The 23,393-nt window shown below is 41.6% G+C and overlaps 1 protein-coding gene across 3 annotated transcripts in view; it reads left to right on the top strand.

Moving 5' to 3' along the window:
- pag1 (phosphoprotein membrane anchor with glycosphingolipid microdomains 1) overlaps positions 1-21,904 on the top strand; it is a 117,874-nt gene extending 95,970 nt beyond the window's left edge. For all 3 annotated transcript variants that reach the window (XM_055634561.1, XM_055634560.1, XM_055634562.1), the window contains 4 exons: positions 1,008-1,098; positions 1,466-1,968; positions 14,296-14,346; positions 17,905-21,904. In XM_055634561.1, the coding sequence (XP_055490536.1) occupies positions 1,008-1,098; positions 1,466-1,968; positions 14,296-14,346; positions 17,905-18,249 (990 nt within the window). In that variant the 3' untranslated portion in view covers positions 18,250-21,904. The remainder of the gene's footprint in view (positions 1-1,007; positions 1,099-1,465; positions 1,969-14,295; positions 14,347-17,904) is intronic.
- Positions 21,905-23,393: the final 1,489 nt, after the last annotated feature.

Genomic DNA, 23,393 nt, shown 5'->3' with positions numbered 1-23,393 from the left:
TCCAGGTAGACATATGACAATAAAACACTCTGGACTTTTGACTTGAATCGTACAATTCCTCAAATTCAGCCTTGCAGTTCGTGAATGGCATTTTGTGCAGATGCAGGTTGTGGCATCAGTTGTGAACTCAACATAGAGTTCTTGTGTATTACTTGTACAGATCATGCATGTAATTTGGCATTTTCAGTACAATCTTTCAACAGCACTCTGAAACTTAAAGGAAGGCAACCTGAACCAGTCCACTGAGAATATAATTCGAACTAATACCCATTATTTTTTTTTATAGGATTGGCCCCCATTATTTGCTATACAAGATATCTGGTTGCCACTCTCTACGATTCTTCCTGAACCTGATCCTCTGGCATGACATTCCCCTCACCACTCCTAAAATCCACATCCGCGTCTAACAATCTGAACCCTGAACACTTTTACAAACTCCCCTTGTGATCATTTAGTGGTATCCATCGCCTTGGAGCACTGGTGTAACACTGCTTTTAATGAAAGGCTTGTCTCCAAGCTAGTCGCTGATCTGTGCACATTGCCAGATTCACCTGACCTTCCGGCCTATGATGAATTTCCAGGGTTATGTCCTTTTGGTGCAATGCAAACTTGTAAAATTTGATTTGTTGACTGTACCACAAAGCAGTATAATTTTATTTATATGACCCAAAATTGTTCAAGAATGCATCCCTTATCTGGAAGTTAGCCAGGTATATTTATGAAGTGCAAGTTGCTTTTTCCTTAGGGCAGCCTGAAAACACTTGAATATTAAATCTTTTAAGGGAAAGTGGAATTTGTTTAATTTTGTTCATGTGAAGCATAGAAACATAGAAACATAGAAATTAGGTGCAGGAGTAGGCCATTTGGCCCTTCGAGCCTGCACCGCCATTCAATATGATCATGGCTGATCATCCAACTCAGTATCCCGTACCTGCCTTAAAGCAGTCTCATTTTAAAAGAGTACTAATGCATTTATCACCAACAATGATTGGGAAAATATTTTTCAGCTTTCAGATAAGGAGACCAACAGTTTCCCATTGAGCTCCAGAAATGAGCTACCAGCAAATGGCCACACCGAGAGCCTTACAAATGGAGATGGTAAGGTTACAATTAGCATGTACAATCTAAAGTAACATCAGTTAGAAGAAGAAATGATAAATACACAGGGGCATATTGGAATATTTTTACTGAAGTGGTTTGTAGTGAGGAGATTCTCAACAGTTTCTAAGTGGATAACTGCTCCATGTGTGGAAATCATCAACATCTCATCCTGTTTTAATCATTGATTCTTTTATCCTTGTCATTCTTCAATATTAAAGTTTTTTTTTCATGTAAGGATTATTTATTGTTCATTCCCATCAATCTGGCAGGTTTGTTGACTATCAGATTATTTTGCATTTGGAGAAGAAAAGTGTAACAATGGTTTTGCAATGAGACATGTTGCTCTATGATTTCACTTTCATAGTTCTTTCAGATCGGAGCACAATTATTAATTCCTCTGAAGATGCATTGCTTCCAGTTGAACCAGACCAACAAGATACACAGAGTAAATCATCAAAATGTCCACAGAGTAGAGAACTGCCTCAAATACCCGGCAATGATTCATTGCTGAGCACAGAACCTGCGGAGGTGAATGAAGTCAAGATCTTGCATGGAGTGTGTAACACCTATGAAGTGCTAAAGGACAGCTCATCTCAGGACATAATCATCGAAGACTCTCTCTATGAAACTGTGAAAGAGCTGAAAGAGGAATCCGGCAGTGTGGCCAATGAAATATATGGTCAGGCAGACAACACGGATTTGGATATCCCGGCACTCGATCACAATCACGAGCTTGCTGATGGGGCTGCAGCATATGCAACAGTAAGCAATGTGAAAATGAATCGCAGTATTTCCACAGAGCAGAGATTGATTATTGAAGATGATCCTCCACCACTTCCGATAAAGCAGCTGGATGAAAACACAGAGGTGAGCCACCTTGTTTATTGTTTGTAATTCAATGAAACATTTTATTTCAGAAACTCCCAATATTTTGGCACATGGGTCTAATAAACTGTCATCGAGAGTCAAAGAGTCAAAGATTGATACAGTGTGGAAACAGGCCTTTCAGCCCAACTTGCCCACACAGGCCAACTACACTAGTTTCACCTGCCTGTGCTTGATCGATATCACTCCAAACTTGTCTTATCTGTGTACCTGTCTAACTGTTTCTCAAATGTTGGGATAGTCCCAGCCTCAACTACCTCTTCTGGCAGCTTGTTCCATACACCCACCACCCTTTGTGTGAAAAGGTTACCCCTCAGATTCCTATTAAATCCTTTCCCCTTCACCTTGAACCCATGTCCTCTGGTCCTCGATCCCCCTACACTGGGCAAGAGATTCAGTGCATTCAGTGCATCTACCCGATCTATTCCTCTCATGATTTTATACACCTCTATAAGATCACCCCTCATTCACCTGCACTCCAAGGAATAAAGTCCCAGCTTACTCAACCTCTCCCTATAGCTCAGACCCTCTAGTCCTGGCAACATCCTCGTAAATCTTCTCTGAACTCTTTCAAGCTTGATAATATATTTCCTATAACATGGTGCCCAGAACTGCACACAATACTCTAAATGTGGTCTCACTAACGTCTTGTATAACTGCAACATGACATCCCAACTTCTATACTCAATACTCTGACTGATGAAGGCCAATGTGCCAAAAGCCTTTTTGACCATCTTATCACTTGTCCTTAGTATGATTTGGAACTGCAGTATGTACTCAAACTGGATGTATACAAATTGGTAATAAATTCATGTGAGAGGAGCAGAATTAGGCCATCCGGCCCATCAAGTCTACAATTGCGTTATCACTTCCAGGGAATTCAAAGGTCATGTTAGACTCAAATCTGTTTCGAAGGAGACTGCAACGATTTATAATTCTAACCACCTATTTATCTTTGGTTGCAAAGTGAGTAATTTCTCAAATAAAATTTGAATTAAATTTGATCAGTGTGGAATGATTTTAGCTTTAAAAAAAAGATAACAAGAATCACTGCAATCAACAGGAAAAAATGATTAATGTCAAAAGGAGTTTTCTTTAAAATTGTGCTAATTAATATTTGATAGCAAGAATAAAATGGAAAAATAGCCTCTAAATATTTTTCATTTGATCCTGTTCTCACAGGCCAATATTATTGCCTTAATTAATTTAAGCTCGAAACAATAGTTTAATTTGTTATCTGTGAAGTTACGCAGAAGAAAACAATACAAACAATATTTTGTATTTATCTAGTTTTCCTTTTCCTCCAGCCATCTATCCACTCTTCCATTGGATTTTCTCCCTGATACCTATCCAATTCTCTTTTAAAGTTGGCAATTGAATCTGGTTTCATCACACATTCACTGAATTCTAGAACATGACTGCTCACAACTTTTTCTACATCACTCTGGCCCTCAATCAAGTGTTGATCCCTTTCGCCTTTTGAGGGCAGTTTCTGCTCTCCCACACTGCCCCGAGTCTTATGTAGGACAAAGCTCTCTCGTTTTCAATACCTTACCCTTCCATATCTTTATGTCTCCCTCTCCCCTGACTCTCAGTCTGAAGAAGGGTCTCGACCTGAAACGTCATCCATTCCTTCTATCCAGAGATGCTTACTCCAGCATTATGTGTCTACCTTGAATCTTTGTGATTTTGAACAGTTCCGTTAATGTCTCTCTCAACCACCTTGTCTAGAAAGAGAAAAGCATAATGTTTCTATCAGCTTCTCCATTGAATGGCCACCAATCGATGACCTGTCAATGAATCCACAAATTATTGGGACCCTTAGTATTTTTCATATAGTTTCTGAACTGAGCAACAGTTAAAGTAGTGTGTCTTTCCTGATTTAAATTGCTTTATCAACCACTCATGGCACCTTCAAAAGTTTCATGTGCATGCTCACACCTCCACCCCTGCCTGATAAATTCTCAATGAACTGCACAAATGGGAAGTCTGTTTATAAGGTGACCACTGAAGTGAGATCCAATGCCACTGCACACTGAAACAGAGTTACACTGTGAGATCCAAAGAATCTAACTCCATAACTACACGGACATTATCTTTCCAAACTTGTACAGGTGTTTCAATGCACTCACTCGCACACACTAATTTCAGTGAAAATGTTACCTTTCATTTATCATGCCTCTTTCTTTGCAGGGCTTTTGAATGTATTTTCTGTGGAGAATAGCATTCGGTTTCATGAGCATGCCAATTTGGGTTTTTTTTTAAATACTATAAACCAAAGTAAAAAACAAAATTCAGCCCTGTGTTCAAAATCACGAGACCGAGTCATTCCATCAATTTTATCACAGAAATAACTACTCAACTCCAGTAATGGACTTGAAGTGTTTTCAAACAATAATGGAAAGCTTCTTCTCAGCCTCTAATGGGTCCATTCTATTTCTCCTGAGATGTGTATCTTGCTATAATGTGCCTTTTGGCTGGATCCCAAATAACATTGTAGAGTTGGCTGTTGGTTTTCTAAATGTGTTTACCAGCTACTTTGTCCAATCCCCTCATCTGTCCATCCAAGCCTGCAATCCACTTGCCTCTCCCAACTGGAGAAAAATGGATTGATAGGATTTACTTGTGTCCAGTGGCAGGACTGGCCAGGGTGTCAGCTTGCCTGATGGCAAGTGGGCCCCTGATGAAGTGATAGCAAGTGATGGCAAGTGGGCCCCTGTTAAATGATAGCATTGTAGTTGTGGGTGGGCCCCCTTTGTCTCCTGGCAACCAATATTTTTAGACCCAGTCCGCCACTGCTTTTATCTGTAGCAAGAACTTGGTCCTGTAATCTTGGCCATTGATAACTGGTTGGCAAACCTGGGCGAGTAGCTGTCCACCATTAAACCCCCTTTTCACGGGGTGACTTGACGCAAGAGGTAACCAGAGTTTAACATCGTGGGAACCTCGTGCGGTAACAGTACGGCATTCGTGGACCACCGTGGCGCTAACGGCAGGTAATCGTGTAACTTAGGTACTCGGGAGAAAATTCAAACATGTTTGAATTTGTCCAAGAGTGACTTGTACACTTGTGGTTGAGCATTGCAACATTTTATGAACGTAGTGGCCAGTGCGATATCCGTAGTAACTCTTGCGGTTACCGTGGGAACTCCTGCGAACGGTAGGAGGAACTCCGCGGGCCTGGCAGCATCTACGGAGGGAAATTGACAGGCGAGCCTTTCCTCAGGCTGCCTTATCTCTCTACCCCCCCCCCCCCCCTAAAGGAAATAGACAACGTTTCGGCCCCGCTGCACCCGCTGAGTTTCTCCAGCATTCGTGTGTGTGGGTGGGAGTTGGGGGGAGGGGGGGGAGAGAGACATAAGGCAGCCTGAAGAATGGGTCGCCTGTCCATTTCCCTCCGTAAATGCTGCCTGGCCAGTGGAGTTCCTCCAGTCATGCCTGTGTGAGAGGGAGGGAGGGAGAGAGAGAGAGAGAGAGAGAGAGAGAGAGAGAGAGAGAGGCAGTCCTGGTCAGTCCTTTGAAGATAGACACCAGTTGCTTGGAGCAACTCAGCGGGACAGGCAGCATCTCTGGAGAGAAGGAACGGGTAGCGTTTCGGGTCGAGAGCCTTCTTCAGACTGAAAGATTCACCTCTCAGTAGATCATAAAATAACACAATCATCACGGTCAATGTGAGACACAGTCTTTATTCATATTTGACAAAATAAAAAGACGACTTCTTGCACAGAGAGAGAGAGGTGCATCACACCAAATAGATTTGTCTAAAAAAAAGACAGATTATTCTTCAGCTCATTAAAGAGCTCGGAGAGAGAAAAAAAACAATATAGTGTGTGTGACAACAGAGTAACCAGTTGCTTGGAGCAACGTGCGGGACTACAGGCAGCATCAGAGAAGGAACGGGTGTTCATTCACGGTCGAGGGGAAAGATTCGGGAGACTGAAAGATTCACCTCTCAGTAGATGATAGAAATAACACAATCATCACGGTCAATGTGAGACACAGTCTTTATTCATATTTGACAAAATAAAAAGACGACTTCTTGCACATAGTGAGAGAACGTGGATCACACCAAACAACGTTTGTCTAAAGAAACACAGATTATTCTTCAGCTCATTAAAGAGCTCGGGTGAAAAAAAACAATATAGTGTGTGACAACAAAGTAACATCATTTGTGCCACGTGATTAACTACACTACAGTCCACGATGTTCATTCACGATTAACGGGAAAGATCGGGAGACGGACAAGTCACTCGCACAAATGACAGAATTGCCGAGTACAGTGGGAACTCTTTACTCTACCCCCGTTATATCGTGTGATATCGTGCTAGACCACGACCACTCCACTCTGGCTACATCTTGCGTCGTTGCCCCGTGAAAAAGGGCTGTTAGAGTGATTAAGGGTCCAGTCCCACTTAGGCGATTTCTTTTCGGCGACTGCCGGCAAGTGTCAAAGTTGTAGCAGGTCTCCGAAAAAGCGGCAACTGGACCACCCCTACGACAATGTCTATGACAAGTTACGACCACCTACCACCTAGTCAATGTCAAGCTACCAACAACCGGCGACCGATTAGGACGTCCACCTATGAGCACACCTACGACAACCTACAACCACACAGGCGACAACCAAAGTCAACCTAGGTCCACCCGCGACAAGCTACGACAAGCAATGACCCTGTCGGCGACAATTGAAGACAATTCAGTTGCCGGTACCTGTCGCTGGTTGATGTAGGTAGTCATCAATGAAATTCACCGGCGACAGCACCTACGTGACAACCTGCGACAGCACCTACGTGACAACCGGCGACAGCACCTACGTGACAACCGGCGCCATCCTGGTGACAACCGGCGACAGCACCTACGACAGGAGAAGACAAGCTACGTCAACCCCACAGTCGCCGAAAAGTTTTGAACATTTCAAAGTTCAGCGGCGACCAGAAAAACGTTATGACTCTTTAGGCGACTTGAGGAGACAACTCACGACCATACAGGTGTCACCCCGCGGCCATGTGACGACAGCCTAGTCGCCTGTAGTCGCCGAAAAAATTGCCTAAGTGGGACAGGGAATCCCTATAAATTTCCTTTATTAGCATTTACTATAGTTACATGCGCCTTGCTTTCATGTATACATCTTGCAACTTTGTTTCCTCCATGATAGTAATAGTATTGTGTTGAATCTTACAAGTGAAACATTGTAAATAAAGAACTTGAGCTGTGAAGTTATCATGTATAAACCTACTAAATGTGAAGCCAAGTTAAGAGGGGTGTTGGCTAAGATTATTTAAAGGTTTCCTTTGCGGAGCTCAAATTTCCTCTGGGTTTGCAGAAATGCTTTTAAAAAGAGATCTCCTTGTTTGCCTGCCAATTTTTTTGTGGTGTGATCATGTTCAATATTAAGTAATAATGACAACTTATTGTATGATCAATTGTTTTGAACATGTGGCTCTTAAAACTGACATCCTAAATTAAAATATTTAGAGATGCAGTTTAGTTCCGTTTAGTGTTGCATGTCTTTCATCGGGTAAGCTTTCATAAATAAAAACAAAACACTGAAAATACTCAGCATGTCAAGCAGAACCTGTGGAGAGAGAATCCCTGCCATTGTTTCAGGCCATTGTCCCTGCATCAGGTCTAAGAAAACAAAGACTTTGTTGTTAAGCTGCGGGAGAGTGATGGGGAGAACTAAGGAAGTGCCTTTGAAGGAGGTATATGGAGAACAGGAGAGAATGGATGACACATTGATGGTGCCAATTGACAGTCAATGGGTGTAAGCGTATTAATCACAGATGGTCTGGCTGCAAAATATTTAAGTGTAAGGTAAAGAACAAATGCAGAGTAAAGGAAAGAGATGCTAGAGCTGAGAAGATTCAAAACATTTCAGATGCTTGACATTTGACATCAAATAATGTTGGAAATTGTCAGGAAGCCAGGTACCATCTGTAGAGAGCAAAACAGTTAATGTTTCCAGTTGGAGATGCAAGTAATTGCAGATGCTGAAATCGTGCATAGAATACAAAATGCTGGAGTAAATCAAGGCCTGAAGCTGGGACCAAACCTGAAACGTTGCCTATCCAAGTCCTCCAGAGATGCTGCCAACCTGCTAAGTTAAGGGTCTGTCCCACTTGGCTGTCATTTGCGCCTCATTTACGTGTCATATGTAAAATAGGTCGACGCATCGTTACACGTGACGTCGCTCGCAAATCATGCGACATCATGCCATCTGGTGCACGTGACGTCATTAGAATACCCTGCGGCACGCGGCGACGCATGGTTACACACGGTGACGTAACCATGCGTCACCACGCAATACACGTGAGACGTCGGGATGTAGCGTGCGACGCCAATGCATCAGCCAATGCATCAGCGTGCGTACGCGATACGTCATGCAGGTGGCGCATGAGGATTTCATACAGGACGAAATCCTGGAGCGCCACGCGATACCGCACGCAACTCCACACTCCTCCACGCCTCTCCATGCGCCTGTCCCGCGCTACTACCCGTGCCGTGCGTCACAATGCGCTGACCTATTTTACATATGAAGCGTAAATGAGGCGCAAATGACGGCCAAGTGGGACAGGCCCTTTACTCCAGCACTTTGTGTTCTAATGTTTCAGGCTGCTAACATGTGTTTTGATTCAGAGGCAGTTTATCTGGAAATTGTTTAATTTGGCGTTAGGTCCTGAGGGAAGTCATAGGCAGTTGATAGATAAAATGCTATTCTTCAAGCTTGCTTTGGCCACAGTGAAGAGTGGGTCAAAGATTAAAGAGATTGACATCTGCAGGTGCCCCCTTGTGAAGTGTATATAGAGAAAAGGTGTCTATGCATTCCACAAATGGTCACCTATTCTGCATTTGTTTTCTCCAATGAATGGGACACAATGCAACCAGCACTGAATGCGGGAAGTATGAAGTGAATTACCATCCAGCCCTGGGAGGATGAGGAGGTTTGTGGCATCAACATGAAACAAGACCGAGGACAAGGGGACCCCTAATCCTTGGTCTGGTAAGGATGGGGATGGAAATGGAGCAGAAATTTGGGAAGTGAAACAAGTCAACACAAGATGGCTGGGAAAGTGCCTCTATGAGAGTGGGCGTTTCGAAACCCTTCTTCAGACTGATCGGGGGTGTGAACCAAAGATAGTAACAGAAGGCTCCTTAGGGGAGCTGAAATGCTAACAGAATAAATTCGATGTTCATGCCCCGGGGGTGTAGTCCCCAGAATATGAGGTGCTGTTCCCTGTGCTGGCTCGCTGTGGCCATCAACATGACGGAGTAGTGGAAATTTGAATGTGCAGCCGAGGGTCAGGGGGTCCTCCCACCCCCAGCCTACTCCTCCTTGGTCTGAGTAGGAAGAAGGGGTTCGGGGGATGGAAATGGAGCAGAAATTTGGGAAGTGAAACAAGTCAACACAAGAGTTGACATGGCTTTTGATGGTGGTGGAGAGGGAAACAATGGTTGCTTTTCAATGACTGATAAATGTTCATACCATTCCTGGAACAAATACCGGTTTGTTGAGAGCATAGTTGAGAATGCTTCACATCCTTCCTAGTTATACCCATTTGTTTTCACCCCATGTACATTTTGAGGTGTTTATACGTCATCTTTATCCTAATCTGAATAGGACACCCTAGTTTTCATTGCTGGAAGGGTTGTCATTGAAAACATTGACTGACTTGTTATGTTGATACATAAAATGGTTTAACCTGATCGAATGAGCTATCTTTCAATGTCTTTGTAGAAGTATTTCAGCTCCGTCCAGAGACGAACATTACAACAGCTCTTGATTGATGCCATCGGTTTCAATCGGTCCTAGCCTCAGAAGCATTAGTCCATATAATTTGGTTCTGTTGTACTATACATTAAAGGGCCTGTCCCACTTACGCAACCTCATGGTCGCTTGAGGCGTACGGGCACCGTATAGCCGCACGGGGCCGGTCCCACTTAGAAGCGCGGAGGGGTCTCGAGTTGTGTGGGGTCGGTCCCGCCATCGCGCGGGGCTCCGAAATTCTTGCAGTGAGCGAAATCTTTGCGTGCCAATGACCTGTCGGCCCGCGTACGCACGCAGGCACATTATAGTTATACGCAGCGTCTTCGCGTCGTACGCAGCGTCTTAAAGTTGTACGCAGCGTCTTGATGGCATACGCAGCGTCTTGACGGCGTATGCCTAGCGCGTAGCGTTGTGTGATGACATCACCACCCGGCGTGGCGTTGCATGATGACGTCACCACCCAATGCCGTGCGATGCCCAAATTCAGTCGGCCCACCTCCTGCCCAGCTGATTTGTAAGCATGATGTAAATGACGTCATTCGCCAGACGTACGCAATCGCACGCAAGTGGGTCAAGCCATACTATCTTCAGGCCAAGATACAAAATGTGTGGTGTTGTTTGTCTCCAGAATGCATCGAGAGGATAATATCAGCTTTCTCCATGATTAATTTGTTGTTCGTACACCATCGTGAGTGAGTTAGCAAATTCTGCAATGGCGTTAATACCCGTTTGTGCTGTGCTCTTTAAGTTGGAGGTTCACCGATTCAACCTAAAATTTATTATTAATTGCCTTTTCTCAAGGATATTTGTTGCCAAATAAAATAAACTCCAGACGAATCGTATAACCTTAATAATTTCGTAAATGAGCCAAATACTATATACTGTCATTAAATTTGTCATTCCAAAGAAGATTCAGGATCCAGGCATTGATGTGACCCTAAACCACTGAAGAAGGGTCGGGGTCTCGACCTGAAACGCACCCATTCTTTCTAGCCAGACATGCTGCCTGTTCCGCTGAGTTATTACAATATTTTGTGTCCATATTAAAGTGAGACAGCATGGGCAGCACGTGATTTTGTATTAATCACCATGTAACTTTAGCCTGGCATGAAAATGCATGTTAAAACTGCCATTATTTTTGACAAGTTATATGCTAACAACGTTGATATTCCTAAGTGTACATTTCTGATAGAGAATCATTCCTGGCCGAACAAGTGTGAGGTGTTACAATTTGCATTGTAGGAAGTCATAAGCCCCTGTCCCACTGTCCGAGGTAATTCAAGAGTTCTCCCGAGCTTTCCCCTGATCTGAACTCAGAGAATGTCTGTAACGGGTTCGTAGGAGTTCGTGGATGTCTCGTAGCGGCTCGTAATGCTAACGGTAGGTACTTGGGACATCCGGTAAACTCGTGACGTTTTTTCATGCCTGCAAAAAATACTTGTGATGAAAAAGATTGTTACTTTTTACTTGTACGAGCCACCAGGGCAGGGCCTTCACTGTGAACAGCGGGACCTTAAGGGGGGCCTTCACTGTGAACAGCGTGACCTTAAGGAGTATTGTACAGAGGAATCTAGGAGTAAAGGTACATAGTCCCTGAAAGTCGTGCCATAGGTGGATAGTGGTGAAGAAAGCTTCTGGAACATTGACCTTCATCATTTAGTATAGAAGTTTGGATTTAATGTTACTGCTGTAGAATTGGTGATGCTGCAATTGGAGTATTGTGTTTGAATTCATGAAGATGTTGCCAGAACTCAAGGGCCTGAGCTACAGAGAAGTTGAGGAGGCCAGGGCTTTTCCTTGGAATGCACAGGCAGAAGACTGATCTGAGTGGTGCATGAGGGAAATAGATACCATGACTCGAGGGACAAATCAGGAGCTCTGAAATCCTGATTCTAAACAGACCACATATTTTTTTTGAAATAAAGTCAAGAGTGTTTTATTCTCGTATGTCCTGAAACAATAGACAATCGGTGCAGGAGTAGGCCATTCGGCCCATCGAGCCAGCACCGTCATTCACTGTGATCATGGCTGATCATTAAACAATCAGTACCCGTTCCTGCCTTCAACCCATATCCCTTGACTCCGCTATCTTTAAGAGCTCTATCGCTCTCTTGAACACATCCAGAGAATTGGCCTCCACTGCCTGAGGCACAGAATTTTACAGATTCACAAGTCTCTGGGGGTGAAAACGTTTTTCCTCATCTCCATTCTAAATGGCCTATCCCTTATTCTTAAACTGTGGCCCCTGGTTCTGGACTTCCCCAACACCGGGAACATGATTCCTGCCTCTAGTGTTTCCAATCCCTTAATCTTATATGTTTCAATAAGATCCTCTCTCATCCTTCTAAATTCCAGTGTATACGAGCCAACTCGCTCCATTCTTTCAACATATGACAGTCCCGCCATCCCGTGAATTAACCTCGTGAACCTATGCTGCACTCCCTCAATAGCAAGAATGTCCTTCCTCAAATTTGGGGAACAAAACTGCACACAATACTCCAGGTGTAGTCTCACTAGGGCCCTGTGCAACTGCAGAAAGACCTCTTTGCTCCTATACTCTACTCCTCTTGTTATGAAGGCCAACATGCCATTAGCTTTCTTAGCTGCCTACGATACACGCATGCTTACTTTCTATACTGGACTTGCTGAATGTCTCTATCCAGCTATCTTTTTTTTTTTTTTTTTTTTTTTTTTAAACAATTAGAAGTTAATCCAGCACAAAGGCCCGTAGACACTATGTAATTTCGTTGATTCTTTGTACAACCTGTAGTTTTATGTGAAAAGTAAGCAGGACAAGACAAGCAATAAAAGGGAAAAAGTGGAAAAATAGATGGTAGAAAGTAGAAAAACGTGAAGTGTGTATATAAAAAATAAAAAAAGGAAGAGAGATCTATCCAGCTATCTAGCAAGTTAAACAATTAATCCAATAAAGGCCCGTAGACACGAGATTTTGTTGATTCTTTACTGTATTCAACTGTGAAACTGTAACATACAAGCAGAAAGGGAAACCGCATATTTAGTAACGTTATACACTTGGTATAGAAACATAAACTATGATGCCACCACTAAATACAGTGCTGTTATGTAAGAAACCAGCCAGTGTCCATGAAACATTCTTAACTGTGTTAATAAAAATTAAAAAAAATAATAATAAAATAAAATAAGTACCTTAAGTACCCTGGGATGCAGACCATCAGGCCCTGGGGATTTATCAGCCTTCAGTCCAATCAGTCTACCCAACACCATTTCCTGACTAATGTGAATTTTCTTCTGTTCCTCCGTCACCCTAGGTCCTCTGGCCACTAGTACATCTGGGAGATTGTTTGTGTTTTCCTTAGTGAAGACTGATCCAAAGTACCCGTTCAACTTGTCTGCCATTTCCTTGTTCCCCATAATAAATTCACCTGTTTCTGTCTTCAAGGGACCCACATTTGTCTTCAATATTTTTTTCTTGGCTAGCTCTCTTGGCTTCGTATCTCATCTTTTCTCCCTGTCTTGCCTTTTTAATTATCTTCTGTTGCTCTTTAAATGTTTCCCAATCCTCTAGCTTCCTGCTGAAGGAAACTGAACAACAAAATTCTTACTTGTGGCATCACAAAAGATATATAAACATAGTGCTTGGTAAACATCATAATAAACAACAAAAAGTTTGATGTGTATGTGTATTCATTATTTAGGGGTAATCAGGTGAATACACACCATTCCATGTGGGGTTTCACAAGGTCCTGTATAATTGCAGTGAGATGCATTTACTCTTGTAAATGAGAATAGGTTCCTCTGAAGACTAGCAACTTCAATATCTAACAATAAAAAAAACACTGCTTTTTTTCACAATGGGAAATTTCCCAATTCTCAGTGGGACAGGCAGCATCTCCAGAGAAAAGGTGAACACAAAATGCTGGAATAACTCAGCGGGACAGGCAGCATCTCTGGAGAGAAGGGATGGGTGATGTTTCGGGTCGAGAACCTTCTTCCGAATGGGTTCCTTAACAAGTTGTTGAATCAGTGAGGGTGACCTAAAGTACAGGCGAAATAACTCAAAGAAAATATTGTATTATGAGAAGCCATGAGACTGAAAGAAATAAGTTTTCAATTTGACACTTTTAAATTCTCCTGTGGCTGTTCACTTTTTAAACTAATGAGATCCTCACTTATTGTTTACCTTCCAGCCATGAGGGTGTGATTGAAAGTGATTGAGATATCCCTTTATACAAAGACAAGTTAAACTGTTAATTGTGCAATTGTATCCTTTGTATTTATTGGGCAAATCAAACCCAAATTGATCATTATAGTCTGTGCTTGTTTAATTCTCAAGTACCAGGTTAACAATATATTGTGTATTCGCTTCCTGAAGAGGTTGAATTTTCTTGTGTATGTTCTATCTATTATATTGTTCACTAATGCATTGGCAAAGGTCACCAAGATGCCAAAACCAAACTTCAACACTTGTCAGTTTCTGCCATCCATTTATTGTAAATTGAACAGAATATAACATTTCATTATCATCTTTATTTATATAATAATCGGTATCTTGTGTTTCTCAGGCACAAAACTGCAAGATTCAAGATGAGGATTCATCACTGACACAAGCTGAAGTGGGTGATGTTTCATTGATTTTGTGTAATCTACATCTTAAACTTAGACAAAGTCATCATTAAACATAGACGAGGGGGATTGCAAATGTGCCTCTATTTAAGAAGGGCTGCAAAGAAAACCCTGTCAACTGTAGGCCAGTGGGTCTGACATCTGTGGTCGGAAAGTTACGAGAGAGTATTCTTAAGTATGCATTTATATATGCAAGAGCTGGTTAGGGATAGTTAGTACGGTTTTGTATGGGAGATTGTGTCTCACAAATCTGTTTTTTGAAGATGTACCTAAAAAGGTTGATGAAGGCAGAGCTGTAAACATTTAGCGTGGATTTTCTCAAGGCATTTGACAGGGTTCCACAGGGTAAGCTGCTCTGGAAGGTTAGATTGTGTGGGATCAAAGGCGAGCTAGCCGACTGGATAGAAAATTGGTTTCAGCAAAGTGGAGGCTGATGTTGGATGGTTGTTTTTTGGATTGGAGGCTGTGATTAGTGGGGTGCCTCAGAATTCTAGGCCCATTCCTGTTGGTTATCTTTATCAATGATTTGTAAAAGAACGTACAAGGCATAATTAGTATATTTGCAGATGACCCTGCAGTGGACAGCAAAGATGGTTGTCAAAAATTGCAGCAGGAACTTGATCGGTTGGGCAGTTGAGCTGAGGAATGGATTGGTTTGGTTTAGAGATGCAGGGCGGAAACAGGCCATTCGGCCCACCGAGTCTGCGCCAACCAGCGATCCCCACACATTAACACTATCCTACACACACTAGGGACAATTTACACATACACCAAGCCAATTACCTGTATGTCTTTGGAATGTGGGAGGAAATCAAAGATCTTGGAGAAAACCCATGCGGTCACTGGGAGAATGTACAAACTCCGTACTGACAGCACCCGTAGTCAGTATCGAACCCGGGTCTTCCGCGCTGCAAGCGCTGTAAGGCAGCAACTCTACCGCTGTGCCATCACGCCCCTAAGGTTAATGATTAAGGGAGCTTAGAACGGATAAGTGTAAGGTGTTGCATTTTGTGAAGTCTAACCAGGGCAGGACCTTCACAGTGAATGGCAGCGCTTCAGAGAGTGGTGTAGAGCAGAGAGATCTAGGCTTGCAGGTATATAGTTTCTTGAAAATGGCGTCACAGGAAGATAGTGTGGTCAAACAGGGTTTTGGCACATTGGCCTTCATCAGACAGAGTATTAAAGGGCCTGTCCCACTTACGTGTCCTTGGCATGCAAATTACGCGACGTCGTGGTCGCGTTGAGGCGCACGGGTATCGTATGGCCGCATGGGGCTGGTCCCACTGAGAAACGCGGAGGGGTATGTAGTTGTGCGCGATATTGCGTGGGGCTCCGAAATTTTTGTAGCGAACTAAATCTTTGCGTGCCAACGGCCTGTCGTGTAACTGACGGCCAAAGTGGGACAGGCCCAAGACCCTGGCGCGATGCAACGTCTCACCTCTAACAGCAGCAGAAGCAGGCAAACGATCGCCGAACTCGGCCTGGGGCTCACGGCCGTTGCAGTCTGGATCCGCCCCCACTCCTACTCCCAGAGCAGGGCAAGAATATTGAAGATAGACACAAAATGCAAGAGTAACTCAGTGGGACCGGCAGCATCGCTGGAGAAAAGGAATGGGCGATGTTTCGGGTCAAGACCCTTTTCAGACTGAAGAAGAGTCTCTACACGAAACGTCACCCATTGCTTCTCTCCAGAGATGCTGCCGGACCCGCTGAGTTACTCCAGCTTTGTGTCCATCTTCAAATTACGTCACGCGCTCCAGACGGCTGTGCGTACGCATGAAATCGCGCGCGACCTTCGCGGGACTGTCGCGTTTCAACGCGACCACGAGGTCGTGTAATTTGCATACCAAGGACACGTAAATGGGACAGGCCCTTAAGTATAGAAATTGGAGTTTTATGTCACAGTTGTACAAGACAATGGTGAGACCACATTTGGAGTATTGTGTTCAGTTTTGGTTATTATAGGAAAGATGTTGTTAAGCTGAAAAAGGCACAGTATCTAAGGGCACAGAGAAGATTTGTGAGGATGTTCTTGGTTTCTTGGTCCTCCAAGATATTCCAAATGGAATTTAAACTGGAGGTGGTGGAGGGAGGACTTAAGCCAGAAAGGGTTGCCAGGACTTTAGAGCCTGAGCTATAGGAAGAGGTGGAGCAGGCTAGGACTATTCCTTGGAGACTGGGGGAATGAGTAGGGGAATCAAGAACCAGAGGACATAGGTTTAACGTGAGGGAAGGAGATTTGATTGGAACCTGAGGGGCAACTTTTTTTACACAAAGGGTGGTCGGTATATAGAATGAGCTGCCAAAAGAGGTAGTTGAGGCAGGTACTGTTTAAAAACATTTGGACAGGTAATTGGATAAGATAAGTTTAGAAGGACATGGCCTAGCACAGACAGGTGGAACGTGTAGATGGGGCATGTTGGTTGATGTGGGCAAGTTGGCCGAAGGGAGTGTTTCCATGCCGCATGACTCTAAAATAACGTGGTATCATTTGGATGAGCTGTGAGATCAAAGTTAATGTGGACATGACTTTGTATATGAATACTTTGGTGCTAACTGTGATTCTAAGTTTCCATTTCAATATAACAACTTAAGATGACTATGTCCTTCCTACCACTGCAGCCACATTTTGTGTATTCTACATGAATACCGACAGGAATACACACATTGCACTTAACTATATAATTTCCCAAATTATAATTTGCTTTATTCCAAAATATAACATAGTATCTGATTTATATTTGTATTTACCAATACTACTTATCCCTCGTCTCATCTGGGAATCTATTCTATGGAATTAGAACTTGCTCAGAGAAATACTTTTGATAGCACCAATTTGCTTGACAAGACAGTACTTTCCTGTGAAATGCAAATGATCCTCTATTACCTTTTCATCTTTCTCATAACCTATTTCACAATTTTAATAACTGTGCTGTCCATCCTCGGGCTTTATAAGCATCTGATTTAATTGTATGTTGAAGCTCACACTGCCACATCATCAATACCCTACTAAAAGCAATATTCATAACTTGAAATTTATGGTAAAATGTTTTGAATAACTTGTATCAATATTCTTCCTACACACTGCCAAGTTAAGTCATTTGAATCTTGTCAAACAACGTTATTTATACTCCAAACACAAGCCAATTTATTTCCCCCCATTGCCATAAGGTAGTAGAGCTGGCAGCCACAATAGATGTGTAGGAGTGAACTGCAGGTGCTGGTTTACACTGAAGATAGACACAAATGCTGGAGAAACTCTGCGGGACAGGCAGCATCTCTGGATAGAAGGAATGAGTGGCGTTTTCGGGTTGAGACCCTCCTTCCACAATAGATGATGCTTAACTGTTTAGCTATCAGAAAAATGAGGTTATGAATATGATATTGGCACAAACGATGTGGAGGAATGCTGTGTATTATACTTTGAAATATTCCATTAATCAATCAACGTCAGTGGAGTGTATTCTTCAACTAGTTGGGGGAAATCTATTGATGGGTCTTCCTTTTGTCCATCTGGAATTTTAATTTGGATGATTATTTTGCCCCAGATTGCAGCCATGTACTCCACTGTGAGTAAATCAGCACCGCCATGGTTTCAAACAGACACAGAGCAGGAAGCTGGTTACGCCTGCATTGATGAAGTAACCCCTGGAAGATATCCATGTACGCCTAACCATCTTTATGCATCTGTTACTGACTATGAAGAAGTACCTGAAGTCCCACACCTGAATGAATCTGCAGTGGTGGAAGGAGATGATGTTGATCCCGGATATGCAGCCATCAGAGCTCTGAAAGAGGTTCCACCAGAAGAGAAAGCTGAATCTACTGGAAAGCAGTCCACCGGCCTAGGAGAGAATGATTATGAAAGCATTCATGACATGGATCAGAAATAGTACATGCTGATCCTGGTGTTTGACTGCTATATCTCCTAAATATCTGCTGAGACACAATTTAGGCTTCTACTTTAAAATCATTTGTTGCTTGACGTTTCTTCAAATGTAAATAGAATGCAAGGAGGAAATATTCTGTGACATTTACTCCTGAGAATTAATGAAAAGGGCTTTTAAGACTGCAAAATCATTTTTGAATTTATGAGTAGAAAATTTGCAAGATTTATTTTGCTAATGATAGCCCATTTTCAAGCAAAAATAATGGTTTAAACTTGAAAGCTGCAAACAGTACACCTATCATTTACATCGTGGGAGAGTAAAGACAACATCTTCATTTCTTAAAGATGGAGGGCTAGAAATTACTTTACTACAAATTAGCATATTACTTATAAATTAGCACCATGGATCAAAAATTGTGTTTGTAAAAGTAAAGGATATGATCGTTAATTGCAATGGTGTAATGCACGTTGCATTGTTTGGAGGGACAGTGGCAGACAACTACAGAAATCCGAAAGGTCAAAGAAAACTGGTGAAGAATATTTCTTGTTGGAGATGCTTTCTTAATGCAAGAGGCATGTGGAGACTACCACATGTAAGAGTTTGCTAGAAGGTCTTTTAAAAATAAAACTACATGAAAGCTGTCTAAGAACGGCTTGATTTTGCAAGTGTGCAATGCAGGCAAACATTTGTTCCCATCTGCCAATCTCTGGCATGAACACAATTTTTCCCCCCCCTTTAATGCAGAAGCAAGCACAACACTGAGATTTGGCAGAGATTAGCAGCAGCTGCCTGGTCTTATCCCAATGCAAAGGAGATTAGATTGTCTGCAGGCACCTCACAGCCATTGTATTCCTCTTGAGTTTTTTTTCCTTTTTAAGCTTCAGCCTACTGAAGCGTTTTACAAACTATAATTTAATTACCTTCCTCCTACTGTACCTATATCTTGCTGTTACTCTAACAGGCAAACAACCTGTTTTCCTATAAGCATAAAACTTGTTTTCAAAAGATGGCTGTAAAAATTTGTGAAGAATTGGAATGTTAACCTCTGATCGAGAGTCTAATTTAACACAACGCACCAGAAATTAATCTTAACTGCACTTCTTAAGTTAAAGAAAAGCACAAATTCACTGGTTTAGGTTTATTAAGCACTGAACATTTGTAATGACTGGGAAGTACATTACTCTCCTATATCACTGTGGTCTTCCTATAGTTATGTACCAAAAATCAAACTGTCTAATAATTTAAAGCTTTGATTGAGGCTTTGAATTGCTAATCCATAGACAAGTTGTTCCCGTGATATTTTAGTGGAGAAATTTAAGTAACTGCTCTCCCACATATCAGCTTCAGAAACTGGTCACTCCTGCAAGTGTTCAAAACACAGATTGGTCAGTTATGACGGCAATGCTTCGAGTGGTGAATGTACAATCAAGCTTGATCCACTGACAAGCACTTTTAATCAGATCATGGTCCTCTCAAATTAGATAGAACACAGTTCCTTGTGGGGTTTTCTATTAAATAGCCTGTTGAATAAGGGATTTGTTTTCCTAGACATGGATACAAGTTAAACATATTCAATGCCCCCTCTCAACACCGAAGAGATAATGCTGTCTGTTTGACTGTGAACTCTTCTGTAGTTTAGGGTACTAGATCACAATGGATTTGTTGCAACTCCTGCCCTCTTCACATTATTGATAAACATTTAATGTGGAATGGTAGAAAAGTCATGACATCATAAGAAAATTATCCGTTGTTCATAGTGTCAAAGTAGCAAAGGGTAAAGCTGAAAAATACCCAAGTATGTTGTAGACTTCACACATGTCCAATCAAGGCCAGGTGATAAATAACAATTATAACCAATGACAAGGGCAATTATGTTTCTTTGGCTAAAATATAGAAAATCATTATTACAAAGTATTTTAAACTACAACAATGAAACCATGAAAAATCAAAAGCAAAGAAAACAATGATATCTGCAATGCATGACGATCGGGATCAGTCTGGGTTCATTAATTCAATCGGTCTCGTTCAACCATATTTATGATTGTAACAATAAGTGGAATAATTAAGTTTAGTCACTTGCCTGTTCTAATACTTTAAATGTCTTCAGTAAATTGATTATGTGGAAATTCAGGCATCCAAAAGCTGCTCAATTCCAAGTTACCATATTGTATTTTTAGGGAGGGGGAGGGTAACAGATATGAATCTGGTGCTGAGACAATATTGAGTAATTCATATTCTCAAAAAGTTAATGTATGCACACCAAAGTTGGTATGCTTCGTGTTCCTTTGTGGAATTAGCATAACAGCATAATTAGCATGATGTTTTCTTGCAATAGTTCATTTTCATTTTGTGGCTTCCAGAGCAAATGGATCCACAGAAAAGCACAGGACACAATGTTATACCATATATACCCAATTTCAATCTTTCAGTTTAAATATGCCTTGTTTTAAAAAAAACATTTACCAAATTGGCATTGGTAATACTTTTTGATGAAATGCTATTATAAGATGTATAATGTGGGTACCACTTGGAGACTTGATCTGTTAGTTTTAGCAGAATCCTTTACGACTGATATTGACATTTACCTTATTCATCTGCATATTTCTGTAGCATCCTATCCAGTTGCTTTTAATTAAACGATTTGACATATTGGAAAAAGGATTCAAATGTAATGTGGTGATAAAATGAAATGAAACTTAAATGAATGCTGCACTTCCAACTCCAAAGGAATTTTATAACGTATCCACATTACTTGAGTTTATTTACCAATTATACTTTGTTTCAGCTGTAGCATCTATGATCCTCTGTGTTACAAAATATGGTACATATTACATAAAGTTCAGTAACTTTTGTATTCACTTTTAGATAAATCTTTTGTACTTAAATTACAATATATATATACATCAAATTTTACTTAAGACTAATGAATACATTTCTATTATTTTTTATGAAATCTGTATATTACTTTAGAAGTTTAACAAATTTTGTGTATTTGATAAGATGTTACTTTAATGAAAAGGCATTTTATAGTTTTGTTTTTGAGCCAGAGAAGAGTTTTGTTGTTTTCATTGCAATGATGCCCGATGAAATTGATTTCAGAGTGGTTTACATCTAAGTGTCAAAAAATAAAAAAGGTACATCTGTAATGACAAAGTTGAATATTTTGGGCACTACTCTAAATCACACAGCTCTTCACATTTCCAGTTTAGGGTAGTTTGACCCATTTTACCATCTGATTTGGGGATTAATCAGATTGATTCTTTAAATCTGAAGAAGAAATTGCTGCCAAAAAGTGATGGTTTTTCCACATCACTTCTCCTAGGTTTGGACTTATTGTTGTCGGTCTAATTGTCTTATTTTTTATTCTTGTCACATGACCTGTGCTAGGACCAAGCGTATGAAGTCCACAATTAATTAAAGCCTATTATTTGGATCTATTTTCTTATTTACCTCGCACTTGTTATTTATAACCTTAGATTGTCTTGTGCTTGGTGCATTACCATATTGACAAATAAACATCTGTATGAATTGAAATTTTGTGCAAATATATGGATAACTGCTATTATAAAATAAATATTCCATGTGTTCATATTAGATTTTGTATTGCATATTCATCATTTTGATTGTTAACTGTTAGTGATATTTTTTATTAAAATTACTTCAAAACATTGTAAAAAAGTAAACTGCCACAAACTAGAGTTATCCAGAAAAAGTATTAATTTTAAGTCAAACAGTGAACTCTAAATATTTGGAAGATTCAAGATACAAGATACATTTATTTGTCACATGTACCAATTGGTACAATGAAATGTGTGGTTGCCAGCCATACGAATAATAAAGAGCACAGAACACGATAGTCTTTAACACAGACATCCCCACACAGCGGGATCAAAGTTTCCCAAAGCTCCAAAATTCAGTCATCCTCTTCTGTTGTCCTCCCGTGGTCGGGGGGGCTCCCGAACCCCCGCTGTTGCCGCTACGGGCGGCCCGATGTTCAGGCCCGCTTGCCGGGGTGATGGAAGTCCGACGTCGGGGCTGGAGGACATCAAGACTCTAGATGCTGTAATCTGGAGCAAAAAATACCCGAATGGTTGGAATATCTCAGTGGGTTGAGCAGCTTCTGTGAAGGTAAAGGAATTGCTGATGTTTCGGGTCGAGACCCTGCATCAGGACTGAGAGTGGAAAGGAAAGATTGCTGGTGTAAAAAAGGAGGGAGAGGAGTGAGAGCGGCCGGTCGGTGAAGGAGGCCCATGGAAGAGTGACAAATGCTGGGCAGGAGGAATCAAGTGAGGGGGAGGGAAAGATGTGGAGTTGGGAGACAGGCACATGGAAACAAGCCGAAAAGGGAGGGGAGAAAGAAGGTGGGGAGGTGAGTGCCAGGGGTGGGGGTTGGTGGCATCAAGTGGTGGAGGGGAGGGGGAGGGAGGGGTGACAAGAAAGTGATCAGCAGGATGCCAAGGGTACTTGCCAGATTCCAGTACGTAGCCTTTGTGTTTCTGGTCATCCACCTCTGTAGGTATGTTACAAAACCTACCTGAATCGCCATTGGGAATCTGCCCTCAGCCAGGCCCGCGATTTTGGCGCTGTTTGGAGGGGGCGGGTTTAAAACGCGATTTTTACTAGGCTGTACTAATCGCACATGTTCAGCCTAGTAAATCATTAACGAAAAATCGCTGCAAGACCCGGTCGCAAAAGGTATTATTAGTTTTATAGGCCTCGATAATATAGTTCTAATAGATTTAAAATTACTGTTTCATCTCGCAACCTCTCGCAGCCCCAGGGTTTTATAGAGCAAACAATTAAAGGTATGTACCTTATTTTTACATTAAATGGGGCATATATATAACCCTATATATCAAATTATCTATAACGAATAGCTCATTTTGGGCTTTTTATATCCCGCAGTATTTTTCTCGGCACTTGAGGGCACTGATCCAGCGCTATGTCAACGTTCTAAACCGGCGCGTTCCACATGAACCCACTAGAAAGCCGATTTAAATGGGCATTTATTTACAGCAATTGAACACTAAATTCCTTCCATTTGGCCTATAAATTAATGTAAATTAGATATAAAAATCATGTTATATTGTGAATTATTTGTGAATAATCTTTGGACACTTAGGCTATTTAAAAATGTTAATCTTTCC

The sequence above is a fragment of the Leucoraja erinacea genome, chromosome 4 (genome assembly GCF_028641065.1).
Source record: "Leucoraja erinacea ecotype New England chromosome 4, Leri_hhj_1, whole genome shotgun sequence".
In the NCBI taxonomy this organism is placed as follows: Eukaryota; Metazoa; Chordata; class Chondrichthyes; order Rajiformes; family Rajidae; genus Leucoraja; species Leucoraja erinaceus.
The sequence above is the reverse complement of the archived record's forward strand: the minus strand, read 5'-3'. Positions and strand labels throughout refer to the sequence as shown.